The 25,492-nt window shown below is 43.9% G+C and overlaps 1 protein-coding gene across 7 annotated transcripts in view; it reads right to left on the bottom strand.

Annotated features, from left to right (window-relative positions):
• si:ch211-200p22.4 (phosphatidylinositol-binding clathrin assembly protein) overlaps positions 1-25,492 on the bottom strand; it is a 58,686-nt gene that overhangs the window by 22,402 nt on the left and 10,792 nt on the right. For all 7 annotated transcript variants that reach the window (XM_029117493.2, XM_029117495.2, XM_029117496.2 and 4 more), the window contains exon 2: positions 22,531-22,673. In XM_029117493.2, the coding sequence (XP_028973326.1) occupies positions 22,531-22,673 (143 nt within the window). The remainder of the gene's footprint in view (positions 1-22,530; positions 22,674-25,492) is intronic.

The following is a 25,492-nucleotide window of genomic DNA, read 5'->3' as shown; positions in this document are numbered from 1 at the left end:
AAGCACCATCTATTATTAAGAGGGTGAGTGTTCGGTGAGGTAAATACTGCTCTCTAACATTCTCTGTTCTTCTTTTCAGTTCTGTATTTTGCTCTGGCTCGTTCATTGTGGTTAAATTGCACAGAGGCCGCTTGGCAGAGTGTTATTGTCGAAATGACCTAACACAAAAGTTAAATGAAAAGAATGGAGGGAATGACAGTGGACGGGGTAAAGTAGGGGTTTCTTCAGCGAGGTCACCACGGAAACCAAACAGCGCCACCCCACTGAAGCACAGAGGCGTTCACTGGAACGGCAGCTGATTGGAGGGGATAACAAGTGATTAGACAGACACACGAGTAGACAGAAACTGTGACGCCATTAGCGTGTTTATTTAATCGCACCAACACTCATTACCACCACACACACACACACACACACACACACACAAGAATAACCTGTTGATAGTGTCAGAGAACAGTGAGAGGAGAGCGAGAGACAGAAAGAGAGAGAGAATAGAGCACACAGAGAAAAAGCAGAAGACTGACGACGATAAGCCGAGTACATATGGAAAGCTGGAAAGTTAGCTGACCAATCAGGTTCCTATGTCCAGACATTTGAGCCCTCCAACTGTGTATTGGGCCGCCACCTAGTCAGCCGTGGCCAGGTAATGGGGATATTACGGCCTTGACTAAGTCCATGTGCACACCAGGACGTGACTGGATGGAAGAGTACAGCTTCATCAGACCAAATGAGGAAATGACACCATAGAACATTACAAAAGTGATGCCGATTCAACAATCCGCACTCCATTTCTCCACGGGGCAACCCAAAACCTATTCCTAAATCCATGTTCCCTAACCTCAACCTCAATAACACAACCCTTAATCGTAACATGTATAAGATTATGCCCAGTAATGTTATCCCTTACCTAAGCTAGGAATCACATTTTGCCTAGTGGGGAACACCTAAAAAAACCTTTTTCATAAGCTTTACTGAATATGAGACTCTGTTCCCCACATGTACACAAACTTAGATCACACACACTTCAACTGCCTTCAATCTAAGAGGTGTTTGGATCACAAAGAAGAACATTTATGAGATGCAGACCAAATGATGCAAAAGATGCAAGAGAAGTGAGTGCTTGACACCATCTCTCAAGCATGGTGGAGGCAATGTGATGTCTGGGGGTGATTTGGAGGTGGTAAAGTGGAAGATTTGTACAGGGTAAAAGGGATCTTGAAGAAGGAATGCTATCATTCCATTTTATAGCACCATGTTATGCCCTGAGGACGATACTTGATTGGAGCCAATTCCCTCCTATGACAGGACAATCACCCAAAGCACAGCTCCAAACTATACAATAACTATTTAGGGAAGAAGCAATCAACTGGAATTCGGTCTATAATGAAGTGGCCAGCACATTCACTGGATCTCAACCCTGTTGAGCTGTTGTGAGAGCAGCTTGACCTAACCAATCAAACTTGTGGGAGGTGCTTCAGGAAGCATGGGGTGAAATCTCTTCAGATTACCTCAACAAATTGACAACTAGAATGCCAAAGGTCTGCAAGACTGTAATTGCAGCAAATGGAAGATTCTTTGACGAAAGCAAAATATTTAAATAAAAATCTAAGTGATCCCAAAATTTGGAACAGTAGCGTATTTTATAAGTGGTTACCTATAGCCAGTTTGCAGCTAAAACACAAAAACACACAGCACTGTGCTGGTTGGGTATGAGTGTGGTGGTTGAGTGAATCAATCAGGGCCAGAGAGAGGGCATTAAAACAGCAATCCCTAATGGTGAAACGGCAACATCCGTTTCAGCTATTAGAAATAGGAAGTTACAGCCAAAACCAGAAACTGTTGGCTGGAAAACTAAATAAATTACTAAATATAAGTGTTTGTTGCAAATCATTGCGCATAATATACAAGGGTAGCTGAATATTCTGTGATTTTTATGTACCGGCCACCTGTTTCAGAAAGACTTCCTGACACGACATGATCACTAAATTCTGACATCTATAACATGTATTGTGAGTACCACGATTCCATACTATTATGATTTCCTGCAATTGTATCACCAAAACATGACTGCTTGTGCATGTGTGTGTGAGGGGGGAAGCAATGTGCAACATTTGGAACTCCACTCATTTAACACGCACACCCACACACAGACATATACACACAGACATATACACACAGACATATACACACAGACATATACACACAGACATATACACACAGACATATACACACAGACATATACACACAGACATATACACACAGACATATACACACAGACATATACACACAGACACAGTGAGGAGATCAAGTATTCGATACACTGCCGATTTAGCAGGTATCGAATAGCATGTAGAGGTCTGTTTTTATTTTTAACATAGGTACTCTTCAACTGTGAGAGACGGATTCCAAAACAAAGATCCAGAAAATCACATTGTATGATTTACAATTAAATAATAATTTAACGCTCTATGCAAGATCCCAACTCATGGGGCATCAATGATCATGAGGAAGGTGAGGGATCAGCCCAGAACTACACAGCAGGACCTGGTCAATGACCTGAAGAGAGCTGGGCCTGGACATGTGCCCCCTGATCAAGCCAGCACATGTCCAGGCCCGTCTGAAGTTTGCCAATGACCATCTGGATGATCCAGAGGAGGAATGGGAGAAGGTCATGTGGTCTGATGAGACAAAACTAGAGCTTTTTGGTCTAAACTCCACTCGCCGTGTTTGGAGGAAGAAGAAGGATGAGTACCACCCCAAGAACACCACCCCAACCGTGAAGCATGGAGGTGGAAACATCATTCTTTGGGGATGCTTTTATGCAAAGGGGACAGGACGACTGCACTGTATTGAGGGGAGGATGGTTGGGGCCATGTATCGCGAGATCTTGGCCAACAACCTCCTTCCCTCAGTAAGAGCATTGAAGATGGGTCGTGGCATGGTCTTCCAGCATGACAACGACCCGAAACACACAGCCTGGGCAACTAAGGAGTGGCTCCGTAAGAAGCCTCTCAAGGTCCTGGAGTGGCCTAGCCAGTCTCCAGACCTGAACCCAATAGAAAATCTTTGGAGGGAGCTGAAAGTCCGTATTGCCCAGCGACAGACCCAAAACCTGAAGGATCTGGAGAAGGTCTGTATGGAGGAGTGTACCAATATCCCTGCTGCAGTGTGTGCAAACCTGGTCAAGAACTACAGGAAACATATGATCTCTGTAATTGCAAACAAAGGTTTCTGTACCAAATATTAAGTTCTGCTTTTTTTATGTATCAAATACTTATGTCATGCAATAAAATGCAAAATAATTACATACAATGTGATTTTCTGGATTTTTATTTTAGACTTCTACATCTTTTGTAAGTGGGAAAACCTGCAAAATCGGCAGTGTATCAAATACTTGTTTTCCCCCACTGTACACACACAGTATGAAGGAACTGGATGGAGTGCAGGAACAATGTACCGCACAGTGGACTTGTACTACTTCCAAAACCAAACTTATCAAAAGATAATGTGTGTGTGTGTGTGTGTGTGTGTGTGTGTCTCTCTCTCTCTCTCTCTCTCCTGCTGGGCTGGGCAAGCCTGGAGCCCCAGAGATAAGGGGTGTTTTAAAGATAAGGGTACTGACAAACACACACCTTTGTCCCACCCACCCCTCCTCTTGACTTATCATTCCTGTACACCCCGCCAGACAGTGTGTGTGTGTGTGTGTGTGTGTGTGGACACAAGGTCACCAGATGATTGTACGGGGTGACCTCCATTAGTCAATCTCCCCCTGACACGACACTCACTGTCAGCACTCTTCAGCATGACTTTTTTCCCCTCTACGCCTCCTCGAATGCTCTCCCTCTCCCCTTCTCTCGCTCCCTCGCTCCATCTCCCTATCTACATCCTCCTCCATCTCACCCCTTCACTCACATCTGTTCCATCAATGTCCATCTTTTTCATCTCGATTAATTCCCTGTCTTTCTCTCCTTCTCCTCCCCGACCTTCTCTCCTCCCTCGTTCCCCCTGGAGGTTGTTTGTGTCACTGATGACACCCTCTTCCAGAGGCCACAGCCCATTCCTGCCTCCCCCCTTCGCCTTTGAACATCCTTATGATGTTGGAAGGCTATTTTCAAAGGGGGATAACATTTTGACTTGACCTGATGCTGTCAGATATGACAAAATATGTCAGCATGCTTCTTAGAGCCTTTCTGTTACTTTCATGCAGTTGTACAATGTTTGGCCTTTATTTAGGGATTTACGACCATTTATAAGTATATGTTGTAAGGAGCAGAGAGGCCCAAAAATAAATAAAATTCCATGATCCCACGTTATCTGTTGTGGGTACGTTTTATTGGAACTGAATAGACTCATTCCATGTTCAGTACTAATAACAGTAAATATTTGGTATCTTATGAAAACTACTGTGACATGAAAGAGCATTGTTGAGAATATAACCCTAATGCAATTTAAAATAAAAGAACAAAAACTCTAAAATAGCAGGGATTCTCCGGCATTTAAAACTCAAAATCTCTCACTGCCTTTGTGTCCACATGATAAATAGCCTACCAGCGAAATACTGCAGGGAACATGATCGTAGGAGGAAAAGTTTTTCACATTGGCAGTGTTGCCAGATTTTCTCCAAAAATGGCGATGTTTTTAATGGGCTTGAGCAGGTCAATTTACAGATAGGGTTGTATAGAAGATATAGCGTTTGTGCAGATTTCACGATTTACGGTCAATGATCTGGCAACCGTGCATATGTCACGGAGATGAGAAACGTCGGAAAGAATTGCAGAAACCTAGATTTATTTTACACCCAAGCATGTCAACATATCTGAATACAACTTAACACTTAAACTACATCCAATCCACATAACATTTGTTAACGTTTCAGATGACATTTAGTAGAATCACAGATTTTTTTCACGAGACAAAGATGACAGGTAAAAAGACAATTAGATTAGGATATGTACTGTAGGCAACTGTCCCCAACAAAATTTTAAATGTAATATACAATTAAGCTCGAATGCGAGCGCCTGGTGGCCGGGCCTTCCCCCATGGGGCCCGGCCGGGCTCAGCCCGAACGGGTGACGTGGGGCCGCCCTCCCGTGGGCTCACCACCCACAGGAGGGACCATAAGGGGCCGGTGCAAAGAGGATCGGGCGGCAGTCGAAGGCAGGGGCCTAGACAACCTGATCTCTGGACACAGAAACTGGCTCTAGGGACGTGGAATGTCACCTCGCTGGCGGGGAAGGAGCCTGAGTTAGTGCGTGAGGTTGAGAGGTTCCGATTAGAGGTAGTCGGGATCACCTCTACGCACGGCTTGGGCTCTGGAACCACACTCCTTGAGAGAGGATGGACTCTTCACCACTCTGGAGTTGCCCATGGTGAGAGGCGGCGGGCTGGTGTGGGTTTGCTCATAGCTCCCCAGCTCTGCCGCCATGTGTTGGAGTTTACCCCGGTGAACGAGAGGGTCGTTTCCCTGCGCCTACGGGTCGGGGATAGGTCTCTCACTGTTGTTTGTGCCTACGGGCCGAACCGCAGTGCAGAGTACCCGACCTTCTTGGAGTCTCTGGGAGGGGTGCTGGAAAGTGCTCCGACTGGGGACTCTATTGTTCTACTGGGGGACTTCAACGCCCACGTGGGCAACGACAGTGACACCTGGAGGGGCGTGATTGGGAGGAACGGCCCCCCTGATCTGAACCCGAGTGGTGTTCAGTTATTGGACTTCTGTGCTAGTCACAGTTTGTCCATAACGAACACCATGTTCAAGCATAAGGGTGTCCATCAGTGCACGTGGCACCAGGACACCCTAGGCCGCAGGTCGATGATCGACTTTGTTGTCGTCTCATCTGACCTGCGGCCGTATGTCTTGGACACTCGGGTGAAGAGAGGGGCGGAGCTGTCAACTGATCACCACCTGGTGGTGAGTTGGATCCGATGGTGGGGGAGGAAGCTGGACAGACTCGGCAGGCCCAAGCGTACTGTAAGGGTCTGCTGAGAACGTCTGGCCGAGTCTCCTGTCAGAGAGATCTTTAACTCCCACCTCCGGCAGAGCTTCGACTGGATCCCGAGGGAGGTTGGAGATATTGAGTCCGAGTGGACCATGTTCTCCACCGCCATTGTCGAAGCGGCCGCTCGGAGCTGTGGCCGTAAGGTCTCCGGTGCCTGTCGAGGCGGCAATCCCCGAACCCGGTGGTGGACACCGGAAGTAAGGGATGCCGTCAAGCTGAAGAAGGAGTCCTATCAGGCCTGGTTGGCTTGTGGGACTCCTGACGCAGCTGACGGGTACCGACAGGCCAAGCGGGCTGCAGCCCGGGTGGTTGTGGAGGCAAAAACTCGGGCCTGGGAGGAGTTCGGTGAGGCCATGGAGAAGGACTATCGGCTGGCCTCGAAGAGATTCTGGCAAACCATCCGGCGCCTCAGGAGAGGGAAACAGTGCCCTACCAACGCTGTTTACAGTAGAGGTGGGCAGCTGTTGACCTCAACTGAGGATGTCGTCGGGCGGTGGAAGGAGTACTTCGAGGATCTCCTCAATCCCGCTGACATGTCTTCCATTGAGGAAGCAGAGGATGAGGGCTCAGTGGTGGACTCGTCCATCACCCGGGCTGAAGTCACAGAGGTGGTCAAGAAACTCCTCGGTGGCAAGGCACCGGGGGTGGATGAGATCCGCCCTGAGTACCTCAAGTCTCTGGATGTTGTGGGGCTGTCTTGGTTGACACGCCTGTGCAACATCGCGTGGCGGTCGGGGACAGTGCCTCTGGGATGGCAGACCGGGGTGGTGGTCCCTCTTTTTAAGAAGGGGGACCGGAGGGTGTGTTCCAACTATAGGGGGATCACACTTCTCAGCCTCCCCGGGAAAGTCTATGCCAGGGTTCTGGAGAGGAGAATACGGCCGATAGTAGAACCTCGGATTCAGGAGGAACAGTGTGGTTTTCGTCCGGGCCGTGGAACACTGGACCAGCTCTATACCCTCTACGGGGTGTTGGAGGGTTCATGGGAGTTTGCCCAACCAATCCACATGTGTTTTGTGGATTTGGAGAAGGCATTCGACTGTGTCCCTCGCGGCATCTTGTGGAGGGTGCTTGGGGAATATGGGGTCCTGGGTCCTTTGCTAAGGGCTGTCAGGTCCCTATACAACCGAAGCAGGAGCTTGGTCCGCATTGCCGGCAGTAAGTCAGACTTGTTCCCAGTGCATGTTGGACTCCGGCAGGGCTGCCCTTTGTCACCGGTTCTGTTTGTAATTTTTATGGACAGAATTTCTAGGCGCAGCCAGGGGCCGGAGGGTGTCAGGTTTGGGGACCACACGATTTCGTCTCTGCTCTTTGCAGATGATGTTGTCGTGTTGGCCCCTTCTAACCAGGACCTTCAGCATGCACTGGGACGGTTTGCAGCCGAGTGTGAAGCGGTGGGGATGAAAATCAGTACCTCCAAATCCGAGGCCATGGTCCTCAGTCGGAAAAGGGTGGCTTGCCCACTTCAGGTTGGTGGAGAGTGCCTGCCTCAAGTGGAGGAGTTTAAGTATCTAGGGGTCTTGTTCACGAGTGAGGGAAGGATGGAACGGGAGATTGACAGACGGATCGGTGCAGCTTCTGCAGTAATGCAGTCGATGTATCGGTCTGTCGTGGTGAAGAAAGAGCTGAGCCGCAAGGCGAAGCTCTCGATTTACCAGTCAATCTACGTTCCTACTCTCACCTATGGTCATGAGCTTTGGGTCATGACCGAAAGGACAAGATCCCGGATACAGGCGGCCGAAATGAGCTTTCTCCGCAGGGTGGCTGGGCGATCCCTTAGAGATAGGGTGAGAAGCTCGGTCACCCGGGAGGAGCTCAGAGTAGAGCCGTTGCTCCTCCACATCGAGAGGGGTCAGCTGAGGTGGCTTGGGCATCTTTTTCGGATGCCTCCGGAACGCCTTCCTGGGAAGGTGTTCCGGTCCCATCCCACCGGGAGGAGACCCCGGGGAAGACCTAGGACACGCTGGAGGGACTATGTCTCCCGGCTGGCCTGGGAACGCCTCGGTGTCCCCCCGGAAGAGCTAGAGGAAGTGTCTGGGGAGAGGGAAGTCTGGGCATCCCTGCTTAGACTGCTGCCCCCGCGACCCGGCCCCGGATAAGCGGTAGAAGATGGATGGATGGATATACAATAAACATATTTAAGTCAATAACAAGATAAATATATGAACGTGAAGATGCTGAATGAGCGCAATCAGCATAGCCAAGTATCCTGCAGTTGCAGGAATTTGAGAGAGGGGGATACATTATGTGACGTCAAGGATGGAGGAAAAAACAAGGCTGTAATATATAGACCTACAGCTCTGATGTGTATTTAATGCAAGTCAAATTAACAAGAACTTAGTATAACAAAAGACAATAATATTGAATGATTAATTATAAAGCTTGATGAGTGATTTCATTTTTTTTAGATAGATCTTCTAATAAACATAGTTTTGATGCTCAATGGCTAAATGCTTTTGGGCAGCTCAGACATAATCAAGAGGGACCTCTTCCAGCCCTAGCATAACCCTAAAAGTAACCCTGACTGCAAAAACAACAATAAGTAACATTTTTAAGCTGGTAACATAGCTACTAGGCACATATCTATTCAAGATTACAGTATGAGTCAATATTACTGCAGAATTTTGAATTCATTGATAAATAACCCTTCAAAATATTCAATTGATCCTTATGGAGCGAACCCTGACCTCTGTTTAAAATACAAACGCCTGGGATTTGAAACTTGTGATTTGGACATGCCAACTGGGGGCTAGGCCTGAGGTAATGGCAGAAGTAGCTTAACTGTATATTTTTCCCAAGGCATGGCCAGAAATCTACAGAATTCTTATCATAATTGTCATGCTGTTTACTACTCGACTGCCGTAAACATACAAGAATGCAAAAAGAACAATAGGTAACATTTTGAGACTTAAATTAGAAATTAAAGTATTGATAGGTTGTTAACATATCGGACAATTTAACAATGGAATTATTAAATTATTAAACTACCAAATTACCTTGAAAATGTTCAATTCATCCTTACGGAATGACCCATGACCCCTCAACTCAGGGCTAAGTCTAAAGTATCTTTCCTGTATCTTTTTGCAAACCCAAGACATGGCCAGAAATCTATAAAACATTAATCAAAATTGCTATATAATCTTCACCGTTCGTGACTACATACTTGAATCTAAGAGTTGTAGCCATATCAGACAATTTTAAATTGGAATTCTAATGTTGCTAATCCTGCAAACTACCCATCAAAACAAAGAATGAGAAAATAATGAAATCTTGGACACTGGGTCTTTACCGGGTCTTTCTCCACAGCGAACAGCCACTAACCTACTTCCTCTACACATCCTCTCCACTTGCTCTTAGCCTAGCAATTGCTTTATTTTCCTGAAAATGGGTATTAGTAAAAAACGCCGTCATCCACCTTTCCTTTCTAGCGGGCTCACTGGCGTTGTACTGGCTTGTATGATCGTGCCAGGACGAGACAGACTGCTTTTTGACAGGGACGAAATCATGTGTCAGCATACAAAGTACAAACAAATTAACCGGTAAAACCAAACTAAATGTTGCTGGTCCACACTCTCTTTTAGTTCCAGCTTATTGTGTCAATATGCTTGCTTTGATGAGTCAGATGAAGTGCTGAATGTATGACCACGGACAGTGCAACCACTGTCAGTGGCTGGCTGACTGCCCAAGGCCAATAGCAACTCAAATAAAGGGAACAAATCGAATTAATGACAAGTGGTCTTGAAAAATGTAAGTGCAAATGGAACTAAGGACTAGATGGCTCAGGCAACACAAGTTGTGTTGGGAGTCTTGGGACTGCATCTTTTTAGAAGGAAAATTTGCCTGGCTGATTGTCAACATCCAAAGAAACTCAAATCTTGTATAATTTTTTTTTTATCAGTGCAAATCAAACAAACAACCAGCAGGCTTGAGTAGCAACACACTATTCACTAATCAAATTAACGCTATAAAAAATGCTGACACTGTTTTAGCTAATATAATGTTGGGAACTAGTTGTAGAAAAGCAATAATAGACTTGAGGTTGTGGCAAACAACTTTCATTTTCATGGCCCTGCTGATCTACAGTTTTCAAAAACTAACCTCTATCTCCCCATCTGTCATTCTCTATCTCTGTATCTCCAGGACAGTCAAGGTTTGTCTTCGGTTTCTGCTCTACATCACGCTGCTCGCTCAACCATGGAGTCAATTCTGTATCCCCTATGCGCCAGAGGGAAAACACTGACTTCTACCTTGATTGCGCCCACGATCGCCCAAACAGCCACACCGAGTTGAGTACACAATGAGGCACGGCAAATCTATTTCATTTCTAAACCCCAAAACGTGGATGGTGCTGATCAATTGCACCACCCTCCATCGTAGACCTGGTTTATTCCTCAAGCAAGATTCTAAACCTGGTTTCATAATGATGCAACTAAAGATGAGGAAATTACTTTAATAGCAGTGCTATTCACGGACTACCATTCTGAAGCTACGCAAAATTCTGACTCATTGTTTTAAAAAGACCATACGTTTTTGTTTGAGGGTTTATCACCCTTAAATAAAAAATAAAAACCTCCTCAGATTAAATAAATACATCTCAAATAGTTCCAAATTGTTATAACGTTAGCTTTAAAACTGTGTTGAAAAATTCTCTGGCTACTGGTTGTCCATCTCTCACGGCAACGGGTCATAAATTGCTCTCTCTACTTCATAGCTCTCATGCACTCTCTCAAGATGTGAGACAGGGACACATGCTTATCATCAGCACTTTATCAGTGTCCTCCCATCTGCCCGGCCAGCCTCTCCCAACACACAGATTCAATTAAAAACTTCACTGTTGTTATTTCGGTAGTTATTGGCATGGGAAACATTTGTTCACATTGGCAGAACAAGCGGAAAATAAGGTAAAATAAGAAATAATGTATTTCTCCCCCATCATCCTTCTTCCACTCCCCCCATAAATCCAACTACATCTAACCCCCCCCCCCCGACTCTCTGTGCCGGAGGGGCTTCACCCTCTGCATGGGCACCTTGATCTGCCCAAGCAGATTCTTATGCATTAACAGGTTATATTCAGCTGGACTACAAAGTGCATGAGAAACCTCTGCTATTCATTTTGGTAGGTTTGCATGTGTAAACAACAGATTAACAACAATTTACAAACAGTAATTTAACTGCATATGGGAGAGAAAGAGGCCAGACTCCCAGGAGAGCAAGCCACCTGATCGGGGCAGCAATTTGTGGCTCTCCTCAGGTGGTCTGACTGTCCTGCACATTGTCTTAGGCTTCCTGTGATGTTTGGTACACAGGGGCCTTTCCAACACACATACAAACATTCACGATTGAAGACAAACATCCTTAGGGACTGTACAGACATCCCAATTCCTCAGTAGCAGTGTGTGCATATATGTTTCTGCATACGAAAGGAAAACAGATCAACTGCACCTTCATTCTGCATAACAGTCCCTGATGGGGAATGCTTCTTGGCTGAGCAAACCTCAGATGCAGAATGTGAGAGAGCAGGTGAGCAAGACAGGCAGCTAGGCCAGAGATATATGCCTTGTTTCCACTGATGCCAAACACTTTATTTTATACCCTAAAGTCCTGTTTCCACGGGCCAGCGCCAGAGTAGCCCGTCTCTCACTTGGTGCCAAGCCCCGGACTTTAGGACTTAGGGCGGGGTTTGCATGTTGACGCGTTACGTGCTATTCGAATAGCAATGTGTATCATTTGCTTAGTCTTATGCTTTCATCCGATCTGACAAACAGATCTTTGATAAAATAAAGAAAATAAAGAAACTGTACAGGAAAGCAAAGACTCACAATGGAAAGAGCTGGAACGACCCGAGGTGGTATGATGCCATTGACTCAATCAAAAAACGGAGCGCTGAGACCGAGACGTAGCTTGTAGCACCTACAACAACACAAAATTACCTCTGAATTCTCCCAAATCCTTCTATTAAAGGATAAATAGCTAAACTAAATAATGAAAACACTGGCTTACAGTCGCAGTGTCACAAGAGTAGGTAAAGAAAGAGCTGGTCGCAGGAGTTTGAGGAAGAAATGTGGTTTATTATAAACAAACTGAGCATGGTAATATTGTTTATTTTATTTTACAACCAGAAAAATATTGCCTTTTATTTTTTCGTAACCAGACAATTGCAATTTGCATTGATAGTTTACACCTCCCTCCCCATCTGAGCCCCTCCTTAAGTCCTTTGTACCAACTATATAGTCCCAAATTTGCATAAATCACCAGTGTAGCCCTGGTACCGGGGTAAAGCACCAATGGAAATGCAGTAATAGAGAGATAGAGCCAGCTAGACAGGTATAAAGCCAGCCAGCAAGAGATCAAGACAGCCAGAGAAGGATAGAGCCACCCAGAGAAGGATAGAGCCAGCCAGCAAGCATGAGACAGATCCAGTCAGAGATAGAGCCAACCAGCCATAGATACAAAGCAAGCCAGCCATAAAGCAAGCTAGCCAGGGAGATGGAGCCAGCCAACCAGCGAGACAGAACTTATTTATATTACACTACATTTCCAGATACAAATCAAAGACGACTTGAGACACTATATTATTCTGTTGTTGAAACTTGCAGATATCGATAGCTTGAGACAAGACTATTTTGCCTTTTATTCTGTCGCCTGTAATGTAAACAACCCAACAGATATAGAGAGATATAGATGTAGAGAGAGTTTGGTACAATTGATTTGGCATATTTGGTTACAAATAAATAAGAAAAATGTCCTCCTGTGTATCACTGCCACCTACTGTGTAATACCTATCTCCTACCACCATCAACATTAATGATGTTTCTCCACTCAGGAGACAGGTTCATCATTTGCAGGCCCATGGTGACCTTAATGGCTGAACTGGGGAAAAACAGAACCCCTAAGCACATAGGAGTACAAACAAATACACAGACGGGGCAACATCTCCTCCCTAATGTGCCCTCTAGACAAAACTACACCTGCAACAAAAATCCCAGCTCCTGACACTGTTGCACACCGGGCTTGTACATCAATGTTAGAGTTTGATGGGGCCCCTATGGTGGTTACAGCTACTGCTCATCTAAAGGTAGCAGTACTGTAGACAAATCCATTACTGACCTCAACCCAGAGTCGGTCAGAGCATTCACAGTCGACCGATTAACACCTTCAGACTAGTGTATGCTACAAAGGGGGAAAAACTACCAAAGAATAGTAGGCAATAAAAACAAATCCAAACCATGAAGAAGAAAAAAAAACATAGTGAAAGTATAAACCTAGAAGTAGAAAGCCTAAAAAGTATATTTCATCATTCTGCATTAGATAATTTTGTCACGCATTAACATCACGCCAAGTTTGAAACCCCAAAAAAACAAGACAAACAAGCCTCTTAACTACAGGGAAGCACTAAAACACTACAGAAATACATTAAGGATAAGAAAAATGACGTCAGTAACCAGCTCAATGTGACAGAATCAAATCACATCTGGGAAAATTTGGAAAAAATGCTTAAGAAACCAACACAGCGATCTAGCCATCCAAAATTCACCAGAATGGATAAACCACTTCTCCAATGTTTTCAGCCCACACTTCAAATACAAATATATAGCACTAAATTACAAAAATTTGCAATTAAAGAATACCAGAACCCACAGGAATCCTTAATCACAATGAAATAACTATAGGACAAAACCCAAACACATGAACCCCAAGAGGGCAATGGTGTTAATGGCATAGTTAACAAGATAAATTCACAAACACAAATTCAAATTAGCCATTCTGATAAGGTTCAACATTATCCTCAGCACTGGCATCTTCCCCATTATTAGGAACACAGGTCAGATCACATCAACACACAAAAGTGAAGACGTGTGACTAATAACTACAGTGTAATCTGTGTAAACAACCTTGTGAAAAACCTGTTTTATTAAAATCAACAGCAGACTCCAAAATGTTCTCAGTGAAAACAATATCCTGATCGAATGTCAAATTGGCATCTCACCAAAATATCTCAAGACAAACCAATTGTACACCCTGAACACCTTAACTGACAAAAAAAATATATATAGTTGTTGGGATAAAAAAAGCTTTTTCTTCAAATGGGCTGAGGGCCCACAATACAAAATAACAGAAAGAGGCATCGGGTGTGAAAATATACAACATTATAAAATCTATATACATAAACAGTACACAGGTAAATTTGGGGAAAAAATGATTTCTTCCATCAGGGCCGGGGACAGAGATTGGCATGCAGCTTAAACCCCACTCTTTTTAACATCTATTTTAATAAATTGGTAAGAGCAGTGGAAAAGTCTGCAGCATACAGCCTCACCCTACTGGACTCAGAAATAAAATGTTGTCTGTTCGAAGATCTGGTGCTTCTGTCAGAATTGGAATCTCAGCAAGAAAAGAATACTATTTTCCAAAAAAAGGTCTTGATGCCAGGACCACAAAGAATTCTATCTAGACATTGGTTGGACCAAAAGCAAACAAAAATCAACATTTACCTCAACCTAAACATCTACGCCTTAGGTAAATTCACTAATGTTGTCAATGACATGAGACAAGATGGGTCTTCTGGGTCATCGAAAAGAAAAGGAGTCATCCCTATAAGCTTAAAATCCTTGAGTCATAGAACCCATTGTCCTTTATGGCTGTGAGATCTGGGGTCCACTTCACAACCATATATAATTAGATCAAATAAACAACCAAGATCAATCCAATTCCTGAGTGTAACACAAAACCTTTAATAACGCATTGCAAAACTGAATTGAGACTAAAACTACTGATCCTCAAAATCCAGAAAAGGGCTGCAAGTTTCACATCCACTAAAGAAAGTCACTCAAAAAACCTTCTTCAACAAAGCCATCATCTACAGAGAGATGAACCCAGAGAAGAGCCTCCTAAGCTGGCTAGTCCTGGGGCTCTCTTCACAAACCAAAAAAGACACCAGAGAAACCCAGGAAAGCAACATAGACAGACCCAACTGAAACTAATCTGCTCAAAGAAATTAAGGGTACACAATCACAGTATGCCACCAAGTCAATTAAACTTCAGGGATATAAATCTGTCCAGTAAGGAAGCATAAGCGGTTGTTAATCATTGTCACCTCAGGAAGTAAATTTTTTTTTGCTTACTGGCCCAAAAACATTTGTACCCTCCTTCCAAAATGTGCAATTTATCAATGTTACAACATATAACCAAATCATTCTTACTTAACATCCTTTATGAAGTGCATTCTGGATATACAAAACATTTATTTTTATATTTGTTTCATCACATTGCTAATAATAAAAATTAATACAAAGATAACAGTCAACAAAACATAACTTTTAAATAACACACTCACTCATCCCCGGGGGAAAAAGGCGAACGACTGGTCCGTCTTAGTTACTACAGTGGATATAAAAAGTCTACACACCCCTGTTAAAATGGCAGGTTCTTCTGATGTAAAAGAATGAGACAAAGATAAATAATGTCAGAATTATTTCCACCTATGATATGACCTATAACGTGAACAATTCAATTGAAAAACAAACTGAAATCTTTGAGAAAATAATAAAAAATAAAAATCACAATAACCTGGTGGCATAAGTGCACACCCTTAAACGAATACTTTGTTGAAGAACCTTTTGATTTTATTACAGCCCTCATTCTTTTTGGGTAGGAGTCTATTAGCATGGCACATCTTGACGTGGCAATATTTGCACACTCTTCTTTGCAAAAGCGCTCCAAATCTGTCAGATTGTGAGGACATCTCCTGTGCACAGCCCTCTTCAGACACCCCACACATGTTCAATTGGATTCAGGTCTGGGCACTGGCTGGGCCATTCCAAAACGTTAATCTTCTGGTGAAGCAATGCTTTTATGGATTTGGATGTGTGCTTTGGGTTGTTGTCGTACTGAAAGGTGAACTTCCTCTTCAGCTTTCTAACGGACGAATGAAGATTTTGCGCAGAATTGCCTGATATTTGGAACTGCTCATAATTCCCTCCACCCTGACTAAGGCCGCGGTTCCAGCTGAAGAAAAACAGCCCCAAAGCATGATGCTGCCACCACCATGCTTCACTGTGGGTATGGTGTTCTTTGGGTAACGTGCAGTGTTGTTTTTGCGGCAAACATACCTTTTGGAATTATGTGCCAAAAAGTTCAACCTTGGTTTCATCAAACCATAACATTTTCTCAAGTTGGGAGACTTGATGTTTGATTTTGCCAACTTCAGCCGGGCTTGGATGTTTTTCTTTGTAAGAAAAGGCTTCCGTCTTGCCACCCTACCCCATAGGCCATTCATATGAAGAATACGGGAGATTGTTGTCACATGTAGCACACAGCTAGTACTTGCCAGAAATTCCTGCAGTTCCTTTAATGTTGCTCTAGGCCTCTTGGAAGGCTCCCTGACAAGTTTTCTCCTCATTTTGGAGGGACGTCCAGTTCTTGGTAATGTCTCTGTTGTGCCATATTTTCCCCACTTGATAATGACGGTCTTCACTGTGTTCCATGGTATATCTAATGCTTTGGAAATTCTTTTGTACCCTTCTCCTAACTGATATCTTTCAACAATGAGATCCCTCTGATGGTTTGGAAGCTCTCTGTGGACCATGGCTTTTACTCTGAGATGCAACTAAGAACATGTCCTACTAGAACAGCTGAACTTTGTGATTAATCAGAGTCACTTTAAATGACAGCAGGTGTGTAATGACTTCTATTTAACATGAGTTTGAATGTGATTGGTTAATTGTGAACACTGCCACATCCCTAGTTATAAGAGGGTGCACACTTACGCAACCAGGTTATTGTAAGGTTTGTTTTCAATTGAATTGCTCACATTGTAGGTAACATTAAAGGAGGAAAAAGTTCTGACATTATTTATCTTTGTCTTATTCTTTTACATCACAAAAACCTGGCATTTTAACAGGGGTGTGTAGACTTTTTATATCCACTGTAGGTATGCGGTAGTTGTAAGTCATGCAATCACCCAATGGGCGATGTAAATGGCCGCATTTAAACAACACAGTGCATCAGAGCTCCATCGAAGTTGAAACAGGTATATAGTTTTTTACACTGAGGTAAAAATATTGGCTTTCGTTTAAGCTCGTAGTTAACCTTCACTGCTTCCTTCACTTTAATGACTTGCACACGTTTTTAAAATGTTTTATTGAAAAACAATACCAGACAGCCATACATCACAGCTCAAGTCTTGAATGTCCAACAGCACGGGCAAAAGAGCTGGAAGGTAGTTATTTGTGGGTGTACCAGATTAAAAAACAACTGGAGGATGTCATTCATATAACGGATTTTTTTATTTTTTTTGCAACGGCCTGATCGGGACACTTGCTAGTTTTATTAGTCCGACTTTTTACTCTTTTTACTGGCCCCCAAAAAGGGAATGGTTTTGTAGTTGGTGGCCACAGACTATTGCTCTCTCCTTATGCTTCCTGACTGATTCTAGTTTTGCATTTTGCTACTGTCCTTGTCACCACTGGTAGCATGTGGCTGTACCTGCAGCCCATTCAGACTGCACAGGCAGTCCAGCTCCTCCAGGATGGCACATCCATATGTGCTGTTGCAAGAATGTTTGCTGTGTCTCCCAGTACGGTCTCAGGAGCATGGAGGAGATATTTCTGATATCAGGAGATATGAGGATGCCCATACAGGCACGCGGGGACCATACACACTATTGAGTCACATTATGAGTTGCCAGGATGATATTCACGCAAGTTGAAACAGCTTGTGATTTAAATTATTTACTTTGATTTTCGATGTGAGTTTGAATCCAGCCCTCAATTGGTTGGTGATTTTGGTTTCTACTGACCATTGTTACGTCATTTTGTTCTCAACGAATTACACCTTGTAGAGTAAAGATTTACATTTTTTATATATTTCGTTCATCAAGACCCGAAGTGTGATTTAAGTGTTCTCTTAATATTTTTGAGCAGTGTATCTGACAGACTGGAAGGAATCATCCAAAAAAACTAAGCAAATTAGAATGCTACCTTGCCATAAACCTGACTAATTAAAACAGACCCAAAATAAAGAAAAGAGCCAGACTATTTCCTGACACAGCGAGTACGCCGATGCTATAGAGAGCCCGCCAAATGCATATCTGGCTTGAGGATCGACTATGTGCACACTGCCCACACCGCACTTCCTAATCGCTTGGGAAATATAAAACTACATTTAAAACGTAGAGCAAAGAATTGGAAATACAACCCTGTTTCACAAAAGTTGTGACACTGGGCAAAAAATCTAAACAAAACGCAATGATGTGCAAATAATTTAATCCCTATATTTAATTGAAAATAGTACAAAAACAACATATCAAATGTTGAACCAGATTCTTTTACAGTTTTTGAAAAAATATGCCTATTCTGAATTTGATGCCAGCAACAGGTTTAGAAAAATAATTCAAAATGTAGAGTTCAGGCCACAGGACAGTTCCACTTTGCCTGAGTCCATCTAAAATGAGCTCAGGCCCAGAGACTGCAGCATTTTTTCTGGATATTGTTTCTATCTGGATTCTTCTTTGCATGGTAGAGTTTTAACTTGCATTTGTGAATGCAGTGACAAACTGTGATCACAGACAATGGTTTTTAAAAGTATTCCTAAGCCCATGCAGTGATGTCCACTACCGAATTGTCTGTTTTTAATCCAGTGCCGCCTGAGGGCCCACTATGGCCATCAAAAATTGGTTTTAGGCCTTGTCACGCGAGTACAGAGATTTCTCCAGATTCTCTAAATCTTTTACTGGTATTACAACACTTTGCAATTTTACGCTGAGAACATACACTCACCTAAAGGACTATTAGGAACACCATACTAATACTGTGTTTGACCCCCTTTCGCCTTCAGAACTGCCTTAATTCAACGTGGCATTGATTCAAACAGGGTGCTGAAAGCATTCTTTAGAAATGTTGGCCCATATTGATAGGATAGCATCTTGCAGTTGATGGAGATTTGTGGGATGCACATCCAGGGCATGAAGCTCCCGTTCCACCACATCCCAAAGATGCTCTATTGGGTTGAGATCTGGTGACTGTGGGGGCCATTTCAGTACAGTGAACTTGTCGTCATGTTCAAGAAACCAATTTGAAATGATTCGAGCTTTGTGACATGGGGCATTATCCTGCTGGAAATAGCCATCAGAGGATGGGTACATGGTGGTCATAAAGGGATGGACTTGGTCAGAAACAATGCTCAGGTAGGCCGTGGCATTTAAACGATGCCCAATTGGCACTAAGGGGCCTAAAGTGTGCCAAGAAAACATCCCCCACACCATTACACCACCACCACCAGCCTGCACTGCGGTAACAAGGCATGATGGATCCATGTTCTCATTCTGTTTACACCAAATTCCGACTCTACCATCTGAATGTCTCAAGAGAAATCGAGACTCATCAGACCAGGCAACATTCTTCCAGTCTTCAACTGTCCAATTTTGTCGAGCTCGAGCAAATTGTAGTCTCTTTTTCCTATTTGTAGTGGAGATGAGTGGTACCCGGTGGGGTCTTCTGCTGTTGTAGCCCAGCCGCCTCAAGGTTGTGGTGTTGTGACGAGTGGTTATTTCAGTCAAAGTTGCTCTTCTATCAGCTTGAATCAGTCGGCCCATTCTCCTCTGACCTCTAGCATCAACAAGGCATTTTCGCCCGCAGGACTGCCGCATACTGGATGTTTTTCCCTTATGGACGTAGTAAATGTGACGCCACCGATACCTGTCTGAATACCCATTTTTAAGCACATTTTGTGGCGGAGACGGCCGTCACCATCTTGGCAGCGCGTCCCGGATGACCAAAAATTGCTCGAAGACCCAGCCACTACCCATCTTCAATGCTCTTACTGAGGGAAGGAGGTTGTTGGCCAAGATCTCGCGATACATGGCCCCAACCATCCTCCCCTCAATACGGTGCAGTCGTCCTGTCCTCTTTGCAGAAAAACATCTCCAAAGTTTGATGTTTCCACCTCCATGCGTCACGGTTGGGATGGTGTTCTTGGGGTTGTACTCATCCTTCTTCCTCCAAACACGGCGAGTGGAGTTTAGACCAAAAATCTGTAGTTTTGTCTCATCCGACCACATGACCTTCTCCCATTCCTCCTCTGGATAATCCAGATGGTCATTGGCAAACTTCAGATGGGCCTGGACATGCGCTGGCTTGAGCAGGGGGACCTTGCGTGCGCTGCAGGATTTTAATCCATGACGGCGTAGTGTGTTACTAATGGTTTTCTTTGAGACTGTGGTCCCAGCTCTCTTCAGGTCGTTGACCAGGTCCTGCCGTGTAGTTCTGGGCTGATCCCTCACCTTCCTCATGATCATTGATGCCCCACGAGGTGAGATCTTGAATGGAGCCCCAGGCCGAGGGAGATTGACCGTCATCTTTAACTTCTTCCATTTTCTAATAATTGTGCCAACAGTTGTTGCCTTCTCACCAAGCTGCTTGCCTATTGTCCTGTAGCCCATCCCAGGCTTGTGCAGGTCTACAATTTTATCCCTGATGTCCTTACACAGCTCTCTGGTCTTGGCCATTGTGGAGAGGTTGGAGTCTGTTCGATTGAGTGTGTGGACAGGTGTCTTTTATACAGGTAATGAGTGGAGAACAGGAGGGCTTCTTAAAGAAAAACTAACAGGTCTGTGAGAGACGGAATTCTTACTGGTTGGTAGGTGATCAAATATTTATGTCATGCTATAAAATGCTAATGAATTATTGAAAAATCATACAATGTCACGATGCGCAGGAAAATGTCATTGCTTTGCGGTTGCATTTGTGAAGAGCAATCGTTAACAACATTGATTTAGTGGTATTTCCAAAGCCAAACAACTGCACCACCCTGGGCACATTTTGGTTTTACGCTAAATGAAAGAGGTGAGACCAATCATTTTGAGGTGAATTGCCAGATTTGCACCACAAAGGTCACATAACTATATGAAAATCACTGTACATGTAAAACTCAAAATGCCTTTATCTTTTTAAAAGTTATTGAAATTGCAGCTTTTTATGGTTACTATTTTTCACATGATTTGGCAATGTAAACAAATGTTTCCCAAGCCAATAAAGCCCTTACAATTAAGGAGAGACAGAGAGCGAGACAGAGAGCGAGACAGAGAGCGAGACAGAGAGCGAGACAGAGAGCGAGACAGAGAGAGAGAGACCGAGAAAGAGAGACCGAGAAAGAGAGACCGAGAAAGAGAGACCGAGAAAGAGAGACCGAGAGAGAGACCGATAGAGAGACCGAGAGAGAGACCGATAGAAAGACCGAGAGAGAGACCGAGAGAGAGACCGAGAGAGAGACCGAGAGAGAGACCGAGAGAGAGACCGAGAGAGAGACCGATAGACAGAGAGAGATGTTGAGGGAAGAAAACCAGGTGAAGAATAATGGAATATTGATGCTGGCTCGTTGGTCTAAAACCGCATTCTACACCACAGTGCTGCCGACCGATCCAATCAAGAATATCACTAATGAAAATGGAGACAGGGAAAAAGTAGACAGTCAACTTCTCAACCTGCTTCTCCTCTCAATCCCCCCCCTCACCTCCCCTCTCAAGCGTTCTCTCTGTCCTCCCATTTTTTGTACTTATGGCTCTCTCGTTGTCATCAATCTCCTGGTATCTCCCTCTCAAGTCTCAATCACACCCCCAGTGGAAGAGGACGCGTTGTCATCATAGGTGGAAACCATTGTCCTACTAAATGAGGCCCCTGATGTACATCCTCTTTCTTGGAAGTTTTGATGCTGACATCAGAGGTCAAACAGTCAAACCAATGTTACAGGACATTGTTGAACTTCCAACAATTTTGGGACATTCACAGTCAGTGACAAACAATCGATTCGTCCAAACATGGTGCGTTTACGCGTGTCCGGGTTCACGGACAATTACATTTTAAGTAAATTCACAGAGTATATAAACATATGAACGCCTATTGTCTTTCAAGCTTTTCAGGAAAGAAAATGGAATCTGAGTTTGGTTCACTTTCTGTTTAATGGTTGAGGGGTTTGTTGGCTAGGTGGGTTTCACGGTTGGCTGGGTTTGGTGGGTAGATGTGCGTTTGCCTGGGTGGGTGGTTGTGGTCGGTTGGCTGACTGGGTGGTTGTGGTCGGTTGGCTGACTGGGTGGGTGGTTGTGGTCGGTTGGCTGACTGGGTGGTTGTGGTCGGTTGGCTGACTGGGTGGTTGTGGTCGGTTGGCTGACTGGGTGGGTGGTTGTGGTCGGTTGGCTGACTGGGTGGTTGTGGTCGGTTGGCTGACTGGGTGGTTGTGGTCGGTTGGCTGACTGGGTGGTTGTGGTCGGTTGGCTGACTGGGTGGTTGTGGTCGGTTGGCTGACTGGGTGGGTGGTTGTGGTCGGTTGGCTGACTGGGTGGTTGTGGTCGGTTGGCTGACTGGGTGGGTGGTTGTGGTCGGTTGGCTGACTGGGTGGGTGGTTGTGGTCGGTTGGCTGACTGGGTGGTTGTGGTCGGTTGGCTGACTGGGTGGTTGTGGTCGGTTGGCTGACTGGGTGGGTGCCAGTGTTTGACTGGGTGGGTGCCAGTGTTTGACTGGCCGGGTGCGTGCTCTCTACTCACCTCATTGCCGTACATCATGAGGTGGTGGGTGGTGATAAGGGCTTTGAAGACCACCACCCAGCTGCTGTTGGCCGTCCTCTCAAACAGGGTGTCTGCCAGCTGGGGGACCGACACGTTCATCTCATTGGTGCAGTGGATCAGGTCTGGGGGAGGGAAACACACTGTGAGACAAAAACATACACAGAGAGGCAATACTGACGTGACCATGACTACGGAACTGCAATGTTCCCTCTAAGCTGTGCGCCAGGCACAGCCACGGAGCTCCTCCAGGTCTGCGAGAGCACATCAATATGAAAGCCAATTCATTTGCTAGACATTGGAGATATGCCAACTGTGGATGACATTGAGTTCAGTATGAAGTATATTAGGTGATTCAAACTTCTAGATAGCTAGTTAACAAAATTAAAACACAAATAGTCAGTAATCCTAACGACCAGGGAGGACAAAATGCACTGTTTAAAACTTAAGTACCAAGCAATTTAGTGGTATATTAAGAAATGTCATGAATTGCATCATTATCTTTTCATGAGATGCTTAGTCAAATATAGCCTCAAAGTTGATATGTAAATACTGCTGCATTGGATATGTTTCACATTTTACAGTAATTTATTTTCTAAAGTGGTGGGACACTGCATTACAGACCCTGTATAAAATTATGAATGTCAGGCTCTAATGTAAAAATGTTTAACTGAATGTAAGACTACACAAAATGAAAATTATATAGGATATGCTCCAATAATTTTAATTTTAGGAAACTCTTACAGGCCTAAATTATGTTCAAATAGCAACAACTTGCTACTGTCTGAAAATTGAAACTTAGTGAGTACAGCTTTAGTGTTTACTATAATTGCATGGCCAGAATACAGAATTCTCACAACTTTAAAGTCTCCACTCAGGAGAGCAGGAATCTGCCAAAACATTTTAAGGAACATTGGTGCTAACAGGATTTTAGTCTCTCAGGTCACAGCAATGTCTAGGTTGGGTCTAGGTCATGTTGGCCAAACATAAGTCTGTACACATTTAGGTTGTATGCTTGCTATAAGGACAAAGTCCCATGATGAGAAAAGGCTGTTTGATTTACAGCTCGCCTAACCAATGAAACAGAAAGTTGATATTCATCAAACCTGTAATGGTTTAAAGACCAAGACGATAGTTAAGTCAGAACTGAATATATTAAGCTGTTTTCACAGAATAACTTTAAAGGTTTAGAAGACATGACCACTAAATACTACCTTTATATGAGCTTCCCTCCCGTTTGTATGAGGTTGTAACATATCAAGCATACAAACCTTGGCAGTGGTAGTCTTTTTCAGTGTGGCCTAGGGTGGCAAAGCACCAAGTCACTGCCTCCAGAGCACACATACTGCTATCCATCCACTGACAAGCTCTTTCACTTAAAATATAGAGATTTTCTCACTAGTTTAATAAAACATGAATATCTTTAAAACATTTAATAACAGTTTTATTATCTGTTTCGGATGCCTTCGGAACACCTTCCTGGGAAGGTGTTCCGGTTCCGTCCCACCGGGAGGAGACCCCGGGGAAGAACTAGGACACGCTGGAGAGACTATGTCTCCCGGCTGGCCTGGGAACGCCTCGGAGTCCCCCCGGAAGAGCTGGAGGAAGTGTCTGGGGAGAGGGAAGTCTGGGCATCTCTGCTTAGACTGCTGCCCCCGCGACCCGGCCCCGGATAAGCAGAAGAAGATGTATGTATGTATTTAATAACAAAGGGCAGTAGATTGTTGATAACGACATCAATATATTTTGTAGTGGACATCCATAGAAGCATAATGTCAATATGGCACTTGAAAACAGGAAATGTATGTGACTGTTACTTGATTGTATTCAGCCCTAACAATTCAGACACATTCATTGAAACACAGTTGAAACAAGTGCAGGGAATTGGACAGGAAGGCTTTATTGTTGTATTTTATATAGTTTTTTTGCTAAATAAATTAGAAGTGTATTTTGCAATTTGATAAACTATTAAAGGTCAACTAGGATAGGTAAGAAATGTTGACCTGAAAATGGCCCGGGCCGGTGACTGACACAATCCACTTGCCAGACATTTGTTTTTACTGGCCCTGCATTATCCCTCTGAAAGACAAATTCTCCACAGCATCAGATATAAAGACACCCAGTCCCAGCTAAGGAGAAGCATCCCTAACGCTGACACCACCATACTTCACTGTAGGGATGGTGTCTTAAGGCATGGGCCGGTTCTACGCCTCACAGAGCTTTGTAGGCAAAACTCAAAGGGCTATCTTGGTGTCATCTGACATTTCCTCAAGCTTTCAGGGAAACTCCAGACGTGCATTCAGATGACGCTTTTTGATCAATGACATCTTTCTTGCTATGCCATATATGCCAGTGTTAGGCAAAGCTCTTGATATGGTCGACTTGTGAGCCCTTTTTACAGAGGTCTTACAATGGAAATAAAACTACAATGGGGTAATTGGGAAGATTATCAAAAATATCTTATTTCTATTAATGTTTTATTATTATTTTTAACATTACTGGTGTTTATTTAATTTTTTGGCCCAACACTGAAAATGTGAAAACTCAAGAAAGAAAAACATTTTCAAATATCTTTAGAGAGAGAATATCTTTTGTGTTTCAGAAATAAAGAATATTTCTGGGAAGAATGTAGTTCATGTTTAAAAAAAGATGTCAATATATTTAAGAATTTCAGTGAAAAGATTCAGTAAAAATACATTTTCATTCTAGATAAGACAAAGAACCCTGCTTTAGCTTCTTCAACGTGATTACTGGCCTCTGTGGCTTCTCTCACAAGTCTCCTTCTTGTTTAAGAGCTGTGCTGTAAGACTATTTTCTTGCCAGTGACTGAGTGGTGTACCACAGCTTCCACATCCAGAATACTGATCCAACTTCATCTCACTGGGATATCTAAACATTTGGATATTACCTTGTGCCCTTCCCTAATTATGCATTTGTACTACTT

This window comes from Esox lucius, chromosome 24, assembly GCF_011004845.1.
Source record: "Esox lucius isolate fEsoLuc1 chromosome 24, fEsoLuc1.pri, whole genome shotgun sequence".
Lineage (NCBI taxonomy): Eukaryota > Metazoa > Chordata > Actinopteri > Esociformes > Esocidae > Esox > Esox lucius.
Note: the sequence above shows the minus strand (reverse complement) of the source record. Positions and strands in the feature narration are given on the sequence as shown.